At 37.8% G+C, this 15,092-nt stretch overlaps 1 protein-coding gene across 2 annotated transcripts in view; it reads right to left on the reverse strand.

Annotated features, from left to right (window-relative positions):
• Positions 1-12,409, reverse strand: part of rbpjb (recombination signal binding protein for immunoglobulin kappa J region b) — a 54,202-nt gene extending 41,793 nt beyond the window's left edge. Inside the window, exon 1 of one of the 2 annotated variants that reach the window (XM_079866817.1) lies at positions 12,253-12,409. In XM_079866817.1, the coding sequence (XP_079722943.1) occupies positions 12,253-12,272 (20 nt within the window). In that variant the 5' untranslated portion in view covers positions 12,273-12,409. The remainder of the gene's footprint in view (positions 1-12,252) is intronic. The other variant, XM_079866816.1, reaches the window with a different exon arrangement.
• Positions 12,410-15,092: the final 2,683 nt, after the last annotated feature.

Here is a 15,092-nt window from a genome sequence, read left to right on the forward strand (position 1 = left end):
AATCATCTGAGTCGAGTTAGCGGTTACCTCAAATTACCGAATTATGCTGACCTTTTGACAGCACCTAACAGCGAGCCGAGGGCTTTCCTAAATCTTTCAGTATGTGCTTCGTAGACTACAGCATTTGGCGAAACTTGTCGCTGGGAGAGGCCCGAGCTGTGCCAACATGTATCGGCCCAGGAGCCAACCATCACATTAGTGAGGATACGAGACTCTGAACAAACATTCTCACAACCCTCCCTGTTTGCCAAGCCTCCAAGGAAATCTGGATTGCACATAAAGAAAGAAAGGGAATAACAGGAGAAATCCAAGACTAAATGAGAAAGAGAGAGGAAATTATGGGAAAGGTCTAAAAAGGGGTTAATGGTGGTAAAACTGAACGACTAACCATGAGTGAGCCAAACCCGACCATATGCTTTCCTTCAGACGTTCCATACGTACAGGAATAAAGTTATTTTTGTTGGGACAAGTTCATCTGATTAATGTTATTCTGACTGGGCAAGGATGGCTCATATTGGGCAGTGTGGCAAGTGCCATGACTGGATAATATCAGTTTGACATGTGGCTGATCCGTTTGGAAGAATCTTGAGGTCAGCTCTGAAAACGGCCCATTAATTGATGGGTCAATAGTGTCCATGATGAAGAAATGGAAAAATCTTTTAAAAATCGATTTTAAAACATGTGTCAAGTTGACTTAATGATGTCGTGTGACTAAAAATGTCATGTGGTGAGACCATCAAGTAAAAAGAGATTATATATTTTCTTACAGCTTTAATACATGCGAGTGAACATCTTTATTATGGTGGAAAAATGTTTTTAAATATATATTTTTTAAATATGTAAAACGCAAAACGTAAATTATCTGTTATTTTTAATAGAGACTTTTTGACCTCAGTTTGGAATAATCCTAATAAATCAGCTTATCAATAGATGGGTCAATGACATAAATGTCCACAATAAAGAAATAGAAATGTCTTTTAAAAAGTCTAGTTATTAGAAACATATTCTTTGTGCTCATGTTTTATATGGTTCTGAAAAAAATTTGTCATGTGGCTATACAAATATCATCAATATATCATAAATATTAAGTTTTCTTGACCTTGACTCACATTAATGAGAGTCAAAATAAATTATCATGCCAAACTATTTATTTTTTAAATCATTGTGATATGAAGAAATGTCCTTTATGCCCCCACCCAATAGTAATTCAGAAATCATAACATGCTCAAAGAGAGGCATTCCAGTCATTTTATGTGTGACTATCCAATGCAGTTATGAATAAATTAATAGAACATTATGTCATTGGACCATTACTTTGACATGTGGCTGATCTGTTTGGAATAATCCTGAGGTCAATCTGAAAACGGCGCATTAATGGTAAGTCTCTGTCGTCACTCTTGTCAAAACTTTAAGAAGTTACATAATCAAAGTAGCAAGTAAAGGAGATCAAGTCATCCGCAGGACCCTATTTTAAGAGAAGGGTGCTATTGAGACGTGGCCCTAATGCCTGCCCTTAAATGCCCCTGCCAACAGCACAAGGGAGGGGCTTTTTTTTTGGAAGAGGGACAGCTCTGGTTTGGTTGTTAGGTTGGGCCGAGTTGGGTCGCCTCGGGCAAGGCGCATATGGCTGAGCTCACAACGGCAGCTTTTTCTTTGACATGGGGATATTTTAATGACAGGGAAAGAGTCAAAGAAAACCTCCCTCTTTCTCCTTCTGACCACTTCCAACATCAAGCAGAGCCCATAGAATATCCATATGGGACTTCTGGAGAGCAGTTTCGCAGCTGGTCGTTCGCCTAAAACAATCGTTCAAGCTCATGCGTTTACACACGCAAACTCACTCATCTCCGCGTGCGTACGCTTTTAGTTCAACTTAGGCACACCAGAAGAGAAAAAACAACAACATTCCCTTAAACGTCTGGAAGAAATGGTCTTGTTTGCCTCATGCTTCAACCAGAGCTAAACCACACTAAGGGGAAGAAAAGAAAAGGACACTGACGTCCTATCGGTATTGGGTCATGGTGTATTTCACTGGAGGTTCTCTGACTGGCAGTCGTATCCTGGCGTTCACATTCAGGATGTGAGCTTGTGCAAATACTGAGCTTGCGCTGCCGGATTCATTTTAATCCAAGTCCCACAACTATCGCTGAAAGAAAATCACAGGCCTTACTCATCACTTAGTGGAAGCTTTTCGGCCAAAGAAACTTCAAGTACACTAATTGCAGGAGCCTAAAACCCCGGAACAACCTGAGGTGAAGTGTCTACCTCTACCTCCGAGGAACATTTGCAGTGCAGGAAACTAAAGAGCTTTCCAAAAGAGGTTACCCTAACCTGGGACTGAACCTGTGACCTTTGTGTTCTCACTTGTGTTTCTTAATCATTGGGCCAACAGTTTCCCCTTTACAAAACATGGAAGTGCTTAAAATAACAGTTCTTCTTCATATAATATTTCTAGTTTTCATTCTGACTGATGGAAAGTGGACAGGATAGCGCATGAACAAGATTTAGGACAGGACACATACAATTAGAAATGAATGCTTGTGGCACTGAAAGAATAACATGAATCTATATTCTTAAAATGCTTTTTTTAAAGTTAATAACTTAAAGTTATTACATGGCATCACAATAAATAAATAAAAAAAAGTAAAATATGTCAAGACTACATCGTATTCTCGTAAGAAATACACAACCGTCCAACAGTTTTGGATTTTTTAAAATGTTTTTGAAAGAAGTCTCTTATGCTCACCAAGGATGCATTTATTTGATTTTTTTTTTAAACAGACAGAAAAAAAACCCCAGTAATATTGTGAAATATTACAATTAAAAGTAACTGTTTTCTATTTTAGTATATTTTAAAAATGTAATTTATTCCTGAGATGGCAATGCTAAATTTTCAGCAACATTACTCCAGTCTTCAGTGTCACATGATCCTTCAGAAATGTTGAAAACAGTTGTGTTGCTTAATACAGGATACATTTTTTTTATCTAGGCTAATTTATTGTTTGATGAATAGAAAGTTCAAAACAACAGCATCTTTTGGAAATAGAAATCTTTTGTGACATTATTTATAAATTACTTTACCGTCACTTTTGATAAATTTCACGCAACCTTGCTGAATAATTCATGAAAATAAAATGACCATGCGACCTCCAGCAATAAAGTCAGTGTGATTATAAAAACACATAACCGCACTATTTTTGTTTGAGGGACAAGTCCAAACTTTTTTTTTGTGGGAATCTGTTATTCAGAAGTTAACGGGGGGGCTCAGAGCATCCAGTAAAGCACTAGTGATGTCAGACTGTGCCGTAATATTGCACGCATTTCAAATCTTCAGCTCAAGATGTGACTATTGTGTGGGCTGACCAACACAATAGCTGTTTCCACAGACAGATGCGAGGAAAAAGAAGAGAAAAAAATACTTCAAAAACTTTGTGACCTTAAGCTCATTTTGCAATCTGTAGCTGGGTGAGGGGTTATAAGGTCCAATAGACAGGAAGGTGTCGCAGTGATGTGTTGCCTACACATGTCAGCTCTAACTCACTGTCTGGTTTCTCTATGCGTGGTTGTATCAGCAGAGGAAACGCACACATTCAGAGCTACTCTTTGTTCCTCTTTCAGCTTCCTAACACTCGCTTTTCTTCACTCAAGTCCAATTCTGACTGAAGCAGCTCTTGAAAGGGACAATCCCACCTAATGTCACATACATCAATCCTTCTCTGACATCATCAAACAAATGAATCCCTCAAGTTCATGTCCAAAAAACAAACAAAAAAAAAAAACTGACATTATCTGACGTCTGGTATTGAATAATTGTATTTTTGTTTTTAACACTTTCAACTGAAAGAGGCAAGCTAATTCAAAAATTATAATTCACTACCTTCACACAAGATATATTATCATCCGATACCGATATTTAAAAAAATGCCTAATATCGGTTGATAATATATCGGCCTTGGCGAATTATCGGTCGGCCACTAAAAAAATACATAAAATTTGTCAGCAAAGGAAAAATCCCATCGTTGGCCAGAATGCCATGCATTGTAAAGATTGTTTGACCGATGTGTCAAAAGCGGGACTTTTAATTTGATGGCACTGAGAACGCAGAAACCCACGTTTCTGAAGGGTGCATTTGTAGCCTGAATATAAACACGTGTATTTTGTGATTGACAGTCCGTCAGTGCGAATTGAATGAGGACAGGAGATGCAAGATCGCTAAACTTTAAACCTTTGATTTCAAACTATGCTGCGCTTTGTCCAGTTGCCCAACATGTCATATTCATGTCGTTTTCACTGTATGCTTATGTAAAATTAGTGTCTTATTGTCTTTATTTGAAGAAATACGATTCCCAGTGCGGCCTACCGGATTACTGAGTGCCCAGTTGGTGACAGTGTTTACTTTCTTTCTTTTTTCTTTTGTACAATTTCTTTATTTGTGAATAATACTGTAATAGGATTACAGAATTAAGAAGTCTACATCTTTCTTAAGTATATATCTGTTTATTTTTACAGATTAATCATTTTTTTTTAATTATTTAATTCTAAAATATAAAAAATTAAGTAAAATGATTTGCCACCAAAAAAATCTATATCGGTCGACCACTAGTATTTTGTTTCATAAAAATCATAATAGGAATCAAAAATGATATAGATCAGACTGCCATGTGTCATAAATCTTTGGAAAGCTGTCAACTAATAGAAAACAAAAAAACAAAACAGAGTGCAAGGGTCGCAATACCCAAAGTTACAACTTTTAACATGACACAGCATTATAGCAACAGTACTTATGGCGCAAGGTGAAAAAAAAAAAAAAACAGCGAGACGCATTGTGATGGCAAAAGAAGTCTATCTGATGCATATGTAGAAACAATTAAAACCTTTTAAAATAGCACAGACAGAATGAGAGAAAGCATACTCTTTAAACTGCATTTTTGCTTATTAGGCTACTTGACAAAAACAGGAAATGGCATATTTTCACTTACAGCAGATGGTCCCAATTAAGTCTAACCACAACACAACATGGTGCGAAGATTTTAAAATAATCCTCAAAAACTGACATGATTTAGGCTTAGGTTTATAAAAATTTTACAAAACCGTTTGTTGTCAATAATAATAATTAGGCTACATGTTGGCAATTATCCGTGAATAACATCGGCCACTGATATATCATTATATTTATGTTTTAGGACATACTGAAGCATATAAAAAAAGACAAGACTGAGTTGCTGTTAGAATATTTGAAACAACCAAGAAATTGTCTTAAAGCAGTAAATTAAAAGAACGACCAGGTAATGAACTTATCAACAAAGCACTTCCACTTGCTCATTTGACGACTCTGTCAAAGAAAGATTGTGTTTCTAAAGGACTGACTCCTCATGCAAGATGCAAGGTCATCCAGACCTTGCGATGTCATTCCTTTGCGGTCAACTCCCAAGTGCCAGCCACTTCAAGTGTCTCTTGTCATCCTCCTCAGATCCCTGAGGAACGGCGCTTAGCAGCCTAATAGATGTCCTTGTCCTGGAGAGATGCCGGCCAGGCTGCGCTCCACAGGCTCTCTAAATAGTGTATTCCTCACTAAAAGTAAAGACCTGGGTAGTAGCGGAACATAGAAATCCACACTGAAATTGGATGACAAGCTGATCAAATGGGGTGGTTGTTGTTTTTTTCAAATGTGGTTAGTGGAATGGAGGATCAAAATAACATTATAGGGGGAAATAAGAAGCTAAATATTAGGAATTCACACAAGCAGACTAACCAATTATTAGTGTCAGAATTGTTTTGTTTTTTTTTTTTTAAAGAAAAGAATTATTTTATTCAGCACAGACACATTAAATTGATCAAAGTGACACTAAAGACTTTTAAATTGTTATAAAAATAATCGATTTCAAATAAATGCTGTTCTTTTGAACTTTCTACTCAAAGAATGCTGAAAAATGCATCACAGTTTCCACAAAAAAATATTAAGCGGCACCACAATATTAGATTGATTTATGAAAATTAGGCTTTGCCATCATATAGGAGTGAATTAAATTTTGAAATATATAAATGAAAACATTGTACATTATTTCACAATATCAGGTTTTTTACAGCATCCTTGGGTGAGCATAAGAGGCTTTTAAAAAAAACAAAAAACATTAGAGATCTTACAGACCTCAAACTTTTAAACGGTACAAGGGGTGTAACAATACCCACGTCACCATTCGAAACATATCACGATACTGAACTCACAATACGATATTATTGCGATACTCCAAGACATATGGTAAAAGGTTAACAAATATTCATGTTTCTGCTGAAAATACAGAATTATTTTAGACAAATATGCTTGCATTGTCACTGACTAGATATTTAATATATTTAAAGTATTTAAAATAATGTAGGCAACTTTTTACTGGTAACATAAGACATTGTCATTTACATAAGACACTTGGCATTACCAGGACCCACAAATATTCCCCCCTTGCATAATTATACATTATATTCAACATTATATAGTAGATTAATGTTACCCTGGAAGTCCAGAGTTCTCGCGAGAGCACAAGTTGAATTTGCTCAGCGAGTTACTCTGGCGTTGAGTAATGATGCTCATTAAATATGCCCTTGTATCCGAGCTGCACCAATCACATCGGGTTTATCTGATATAGGCGGGCCAGAGGCGAGCTAAACAGATGACGACAGCGCTGTGAACATTGCAAGATGGCTAAGGATGAACACCAGTTGTTTGAAACGGCTTTGGCCGCTACAATGAACGAGTTAGACTTGGCTTTTTATCTATAAGAGGAACAGAAGACGGCGCTCGAATCGTTCCTTTGCAACAAGGGCGTTTTTGCTGTTTTGCCGATTGGATACGGCAAGAGTCTAATCTACCAGTTAGCTCCGCTGGTAGCTAAGCGTATGGGGCTTGTTGTGATTGGTCGTAGTATTATCCAATTGTGTGCAGTGAGATTTTCAAATGTTTGCTTGGTGCCGCCCCTCGAGCTGGCCGATTTTCATTAGTCGATGCCAGACCATTAATCTTTCAGATTTAGGTCTGGATTTCCAGGCTAGATTAATGTAGTACTGACACTAAAACTCTGAAAACTTTTTCTTAGACAGTAATTTTTATTTTGGGTGAACCATACACAAAACATATTGTCACTATCCATGATACATTGTTGCATTTTTGTATTGTGATATATTGTGACACGAAATATTGTTACACCCCTAATACTGTAGGCTATATAGAATGATATCAGTTTCAATAACAGATCACTACGTTTAAACTAAATTAATTTACATAAAAAAACTTTATTTTTCCACTTCACATACTTAAAAAAAACATTCAATCTTAAACTTAAAAATCAAAAAAACAAAAAAAACAATCAGCGAATAAACAATCGGTGCATCTCTACTAAATAGCCCATTATTAGTCCATCAAACTTTTTTTTTTTGATCAAAACTCTTTTATTTTTGGGGGTTATAAGTTCCAACACATTCAAGAAATCTGAAATATATCAACAAAACGTCGCTGTCGCTGTGTTCAATTACAGGGCACACTCTTAAAAACAGCTGGACCACTAGAAAGTAAACACTGTCAATCAGTCACTCCACAGTGCTGAGGTCCTTCCCCAAGCCAAAACAAACAATTCATCAACGTGGGGCCATTTTCCTGTCATGGACAATCAGAGGCTTTTTTCTGTCTAGCTTTGTTTCTTTTTCATACAGAGGTTCATGAGGTCCTCAGACACGTTCATGCGTACCTCACTGGTGATAAAACCTATTTTACCCTTAACCAGGCTATCAACGTTCCAGATTAGCCTAAGCATTTGTCCAGAAACATTCATAACTTCAGGGTAAATTAACTCAGAAATCAAATACAAAACAGTCAAGGCAATCACTTCCATGTTTTCTGAATTAAACATCCTGGATGTTTGAAAAAAAGAAGAAAAAAAACTGCTGACAGTGAAGAAAGCAAAGTTCCCTTGGCTATGCTGTAATCACAACCAACCGGCCAGTGCAAGAATGAGGAAATTCAAGAATAAAAGGGCACCACAAACACCGTAGCACTCGGGCTCTCTTTACCTCATACATTATCCATGCCAAGTCAAACACAATGGGGGATTGGGTGTTTTTTTTTTACCCAGTTTTTCATCAAACCACAACAGCAATTTTTTGGCTCTGTATGATAATGCCATTCAGATCCCTACTGACAAAGCTAAGACCATTTAAAATATTCCAAGCTCACACAAGTAAATAACAACTCTTGCCAATGAAATCAAGACCTTTTTGGCAAAGAGATAAACTTACAAACAACATATATCCTTAAGGCAACTGACCAGTCAATAAAGAAAGAATGTTTCCAATGGTTTGAAACATTTCCAAAGTTTCATTCAGAGTGACAGCGGATCTTTTTCCACGATCATCAGACTGCACATAACAGTTATTGAATGCAACTCATGGCAAAGGACCAGAACTGATGCTGGGTGCCATGCAGACTCTGAGCCAAGCTAAATGACTTCGAAATTTGCCGTTTCATCCTCTAAGCTCCTGGTGTGACCATTGAGGAAAGCCCCAGCAGTCTTCGCCACCTCAAATGACCGCATTTCAAACCGAGACCTTTGCAAATAGATGTGAGAACATGTGAAATGTACATGGGCAGCTGAAAAAAATTTTTTTTTAAAAATGATGCAACAGGCAAGTAAGTTACACTAAGTAGAGAACTTCCTTTTTTCCTTCCTTCATACACAAGGTCTTGACCGAGTCGGACCGACCACTCATTTAAGGTTAGACTTAGACCACAATAATGATGGCAACTCTGCATTAAGGTGAGAATAGCATGCGCCATCCAGCTAACAATAACAAGCCTTTCTTTTAATGGCTTACCTTTGCTCATTTTCAAGGCAGGAAGCAAGACAGCATGCATGCTCTCTTTTATGCTACACACCATTTGATTTCTCCTCAGCTCAGACAGGTCACCGAATGCCCCTCCGCTCTTCCCTCAAAACCCCTTTGCTTTCTCCGAGTGTCTTGCCTGCATAATGGGTATAAGGGAAGGAGAGACGCCCCAGGGGAACAGGTCTTTCACGCACACACGTCTACCTGTTTACCAAGGCACACACCTTTCATTGTCCCAAGCGGACAGACTTTATCGTGTCATTATACACTACAGAAAGTGGCTGCACTCCAAGTCTACATTGCATATGCTTTAGCAAAGAAAGAATAGAGAGAGAAATTGGTCTGTGTAATGTTAAGTAAAATCTTCTTCCCCTGGAGCGTGATACAGGCTGCATTGTGCTGGAGGTGATTCATGCTTTCATCATTCAAGGTGATGCTGGGATTGTTTTTCCTCCACACACACGAAAGATCTTTCTTAAAAAAAGGAATTGATAGTTTCCAATGAGCACCACAGCACATTTTCTGGCTAACCTTTCCAAAAGAAATAAAAACACAATGAAAGCACTATATATACATACATACATAAAAAAAAAAAATATATATATATATATATATATATATATATACACATATATACACACACTGAGGTTTTAAACTACTCTTTTATTTAGCCTTTTTTTTTTTTTTTTGAAAAGGCAGTTTTTCAAAACCATATAAAACCAACATAAATACAAAGAGTACCTTTGAAGAATTAGGCACATGTTTTAAACTAGATTTTCCCTTCCTTTTATGTATTTTTTTTATTGTTTCAGAGTGTTTTATTTTAAGACCCATTAGTGACAGAGGATGGTGCAAAGTTCAAACATAAAATATCTACATATACAGCAAACAGTGTCTTACTGACTGATGAATTATCTACAAAATACAGTGGCATTTCTCATATCGAAACTAACTCCACTACTATCGAAACGGCGATAAACTGATACGTAAGTTGGTACCAGGTGTAAACAAGGATTGAGAAGGATTACTCATGCTTCACACTGAACGCGCAACCGACTGTGTTAGCACACCCACCAGACCCGTGGTCATTAGGCTAGCACCAGCCTCACGTGAGAAGCCCAAGCTTTATCAGGTCAAACAGGGAGCACCACACAAAAGGCTGTGTGCAGTGAACTGTAAAAGACTCGAATCGCTGCAGCCACTGGCATGATGATGCCCTCACACATGCTAACAAACATGCCATCTCTAATTTCATTGGTGGACATCAGCTGGACAGGTGGCCAGTCAACCAGTCGTTGTCAAAACAGCGGCGGTTCAGGTCCGCTGGAAAGCCCCCAAATAAACAGTCTGCCACCACCTCCGCCCCTCGCTCTCTCGCCAAAAAAAGGAAGAGGAAAAAAAAAAAAAACCCAGCCAGGGGATGTCTGTCACCTACTTGGCTGTCTACAAAGATGATGAAAGGTACCAGAGACTATATATATATATATACATACACACACATATATATTTACACGCATATATATGTTTTTATATACATATATACAATTCCCTGCATGACAAAATGTAGTTGACGGGTGCTTTGGTGAGTATCTTTTTGACATGAACGTATCGACTAAAAAATCTCAATTTCTACATCAACATTGCAGCATAAGATTACAACATAATAACAATATAGTGAATATAAAAAACTATTAACAGTGACAATAATAATTGAATGGAAAATAGACACTGCAATATATCACTTAACATGTCTAATTTCTCCCCCACTAGTGTCACGAAAAAGAATACCAAAAATGATTGTTTCCAAACAGGTTTCCCAAACGCTTCCACCCACTGTCATTGGATGATGGAACAAATTGTCTCAAATGCACACCACTGAACCAATATTGCTGTCAAAAAATGTTTTGAAAGCGCCACAGCATTTAGGCTACACTTTTCAGGGAAATCTATAGAATAGCGCAAGGGCTGTTCCCACCAGGAAATTGATATTGATAACTATAACGTTTACATAATCGTTCTAATTCTGTGAGAACATGGAAGTCCAGACCACAGCTATATATCAATACAGGAAATCTCTTTCACTTTTTTTTTTTTTTTTTCTTCAGGTGATGAAAGATAAAAACATTGACAGCCAATCAGAATGAACCCAAGCTTGTGCATAGCAATTATAATAAACAACGTTGGTGTGGACGCTAAAATAGTTATCTTTATTATTGTTCTATTGGATGGGCCTTATAGTTAACTAAGTGGGATAGGAGAAATATGTTGAAGTAGACATTTACGAAAAAAATACTTTCTACTAAGTTGTCATTCACAAACAAATGACTCCAATAAGTTTTTTAGTTTTTTTTAATAACCGTTCAGACTCAGAAGTTACCAGTGTGAATCGGTCTAACGAATCGAGTACTGAATTGAACAACACGCTATTTTACGTGATGTAGGCTACATCTCGAAACGAAGCAACTTTTGTTTGTGAAACAAGTCTGTAATGCTGATTTCACAAGTCGACGCACAATTAATATCTGCAACAAAAAAAGGAATAATATTTTAATTCGAATATGCATATATAATTAATAATATATAGAGAGAAGGGTTTACTGGATGTCCCTGCTACAGAAACACTGTCTGTCATTATCACACATAATTTGTCACCGATAAAGTGGCACAAGCGAAACACTGCCATGCAAAAGGGTCCTAAACGTTTCCATGCTTCTTTTTCCAGTCTGTGAGCTTCAATGTCCTTAGTTGCACTTGCCATTAAATAATCATTCGTCTGCACCGAGTGAGCGACAGCAGAGCCAGCGGCTCTGTTTAGTAAACAACACTTCACAATCGAGCACATTTCCCCGCAGACAATCAATAAAAACACATCTGACCAACGACAGAGCAACAAAAGCACACATTCAGAGGGGAGGTGTTTTCCACTCCAATCCCAAACGAAACCAAGCCTGAAACAAAGCCACTGTACTGCATTACTATAACCATACAATGTGCCTCTACACCATGTGTACTGGGGGCATTCCGTTAATGGGGATTTCCTTACACAGAGATGTATAAAAAAAAATCCCAATTATATTTCGGGACGTTGTGTGGTTAGAAAGACTACACAAAACGGTCTGGCTGGTTCTCCATGCATTGCAGACGCACCGCGACGGGGCTCAATGCAACAACCCCACAACACACGCGCACTACACTCAAAATATAAAAACACACACTCTACATGCTCTTATAAAGAGGCTGAGCGCTATCATTCACAGTGGAAGGGCAGTAAACGTCCATAACAGAAAAGAAACCCGCCATGTCTTCATTAAACCCGTTAATTTAAGAGAAAGTGTGTAAGAAGAGCTAAACTCCTGCAGCAGTCCTGAATCTCAGACTTACCCTGTCACAACAGGCGCCATCTTCCACAAACTCTCACCAAAACTCCAAGACTCGCGAGATTCTCTCCCAGACCCTACCAGCCGCCGAGACAACAGAAGCAGACTGGAGATTGAAGGAGCGAGGGAGAGAGAGAAAGGGGGCGGGTGACGAGGACAGTGGAAGGGGGGCAGGGTGAGTGAAAGAAAAGGGCAGACACCACAACAACAGGCGTGGGAAACTCTTTTGATCTCGCGAGAGGAGGAAAACTCTCATCATACAGCTCAGTGAGCGAGGCTCGTGTTATCGCGAGATTGGTGCGAGGCGCCGCGGATGGATGTTTTACAGAGCCGAAACACTGTTTACAAGCTCGTAAATAACCTCTTCGGGCGGAATTGGCAAGGTATTTTGACGTGAAGGCTTGAGATTTCCCAGGCTCTGGGTCTGATAAGGTTTGCTCGCAAGATACTTATTTAGTTATGGAGCTTGCTATCAAGCCATGAAAATGACTATAGTGTGCAGAAATAGTCACATACAATGTATTCTAAAGGGGGGGTTCAATCTATTAGACCCTCACATATGGTCATCCTGGTGCGTCAAAAATTATTAAATGCCCATGAGGATGCAAAAAGGACATTACAAAATTAAAGTGTGAAAAGCTCATTTGGTCAGCAGGGTCACACAAAAAAAAGTTGAGAAGAAAAAATGTTAACTGCAAAAGACTTTTAGAATTAAGGGGACCAATTAGGTGTGAAACCATCAGGAAGCCTTTAGTCTCCAGTACCACTTTCCAGTACCAACCTCCTGAAGGTGTCAGGATATCAGAGACTTTGCTAAGGTAAAGAATCCTGAAACATGACCTCCACTTAATAAGAATCGTGGGCTGAAGTGTTGTGAAATGCGTGAAGAATGATTTTTTTTAAGGCTTTATAGACAGAAAGGTTGAGAGAGGCTCTTAAGGGACCAGCACCACTTCCTCTTGTACCACTGTTTGAAGAATTCATCTTCCAGAATCTAACAGTAAGCTTTTGGAGTTGATTTTAAGTCCATCTCCTACCCTGAAAGGTGCGTCTTGCTCATTGTTAGTACAGCTCACAGCATGACTCCCTCGACACCCCTGCTGTTGTCTGACTTGAACTGGTGCTGGTCCCTCAAGATTCACTCTCAACCTATCTGTCCATTTAAAAAAAAATCAGTCTTTGTCTATTTCTTGACATATTTCAGCTTGTGATTCTTATAGGGTCATGTTTCAGGATTCCTTGGCTTAGCAAAGTCTCTGTGAACCTGACACCTTGTACTTCTGGAGACTCCAGGTTTGCACTTCTGAAAAATGGTGGCACTGGAGACTTTAATTAAGGTGAAGAATTAAGTCTGAAACCACCAGGACATTTGCAGTTAACATGCATCTTTTCTTCTCAACCTGTTTTTTTTTTTTTGTGACCATGCTGACACAGTTGCTGAGCATTTTGCTGTTAAATGGTCACTCCATCATTTAAAAAATGATATATCTCATGGGCATTTCATAAGTTGACTTGCCTAATAATTTTGCACATCTGAATATTAGGCGTTTTTCACTTTAAGCCCTCATCAACAATTACATCGCCTATTAATGATTATATTCAATCATAATAGTAATTATTAAGATTGATGTGGTTTTCAATTGGTAAAATCTGCTTGGAAAAAAATACTATCACAATATTAACTTGCCTTATAATTATGTATGCACTGTAAATATATTACTGTGCTGTACTAGATATATAATATATTTAGATATTCATTCATTATTCAATTCAGTTTATTTGCTTAATGTTGTATTTATTTGATTTATTTAATTATTAGTCCTTATTGAATCTTATTTTTTATTTATTTTTTATTTACGCTGTTTCTTTACACTTTTCCACGGACCCCTTAGGACTCCCTTGCGACCTCCTGGGGGTCCCTGGACCCTTATTTGAAAACCCCTGTTCTAAACAATAGAAAGTAACTAAATATAAGTACTAAATACCAGAATCTTTTACATAATTCCAGTGTTTAAGGAATAGTTTTGTCATCAGTTTGTCACCTTCTTATTTCCTGTACTGTCTTTCTTTCATGGCATAGCTAGCAGAATGTGCATACTGCTCTTTTACTAAGAATGAAAGTAAATGCTGGCCATGGCTGTAAAGCAGGAAATTCATTGATTAGCCTGAATCTCTGTCCGTTCCTTGCACAAAAGGTGTAAAAAGGGCTTTGGTTTACAATCAATGAGATTTGCCACATCTAAATTTTACATGTAGCTACCAGAAACACTTTTCATTCAACAGGTTATGTTAATGCACATCCTGATTTTGTCGAGATAGACGCGTTCCTGTGTCAACATATTTTGTTGATCCAGGAACAACATTCCTGTCTGAAAATGTAGTCCTAACCATATCCCTACCACTAAACCTAACACTACCCATAACTTCTCCCTAAAATCATAAGGAAATGATAGGTGAATAACACTGATGTAGAAGTACCTAACCCTGGTTGTAAGCCTAAACTTGACATAAACTGTAAACTTGTCCCTCAAATCTGGTTGATTAGAATGTTGTTACAGGATCAATAAATGTCTTGGTCCAGGAACATGTTGTACATGTTGTAAACCCACAGGTTCTGCTATGCTAATACAGTGCCTGTATACAAGAAGAATATTTAAGATAAGCCTGTATTATTTAAAGGAGCTGTATGTAAGAAATGTATTTCAATTAATCATAAAATGGCCCTGATATGTCGCTAGACAATAAGAAATCATGTTCATTTCAAATACTTATATCACTAACAACAGTAGTCCTGCCAGGATATTGTCATTTAAAAAGTGAAGTTGCAGCCCTCAACTGATGTTG

Source organism: Squalius cephalus (assembly GCF_949319135.1).
Source record: "Squalius cephalus genome assembly, chromosome: 3".
In the NCBI taxonomy this organism is placed as follows: Eukaryota; Metazoa; Chordata; class Actinopteri; order Cypriniformes; family Leuciscidae; genus Squalius; species Squalius cephalus.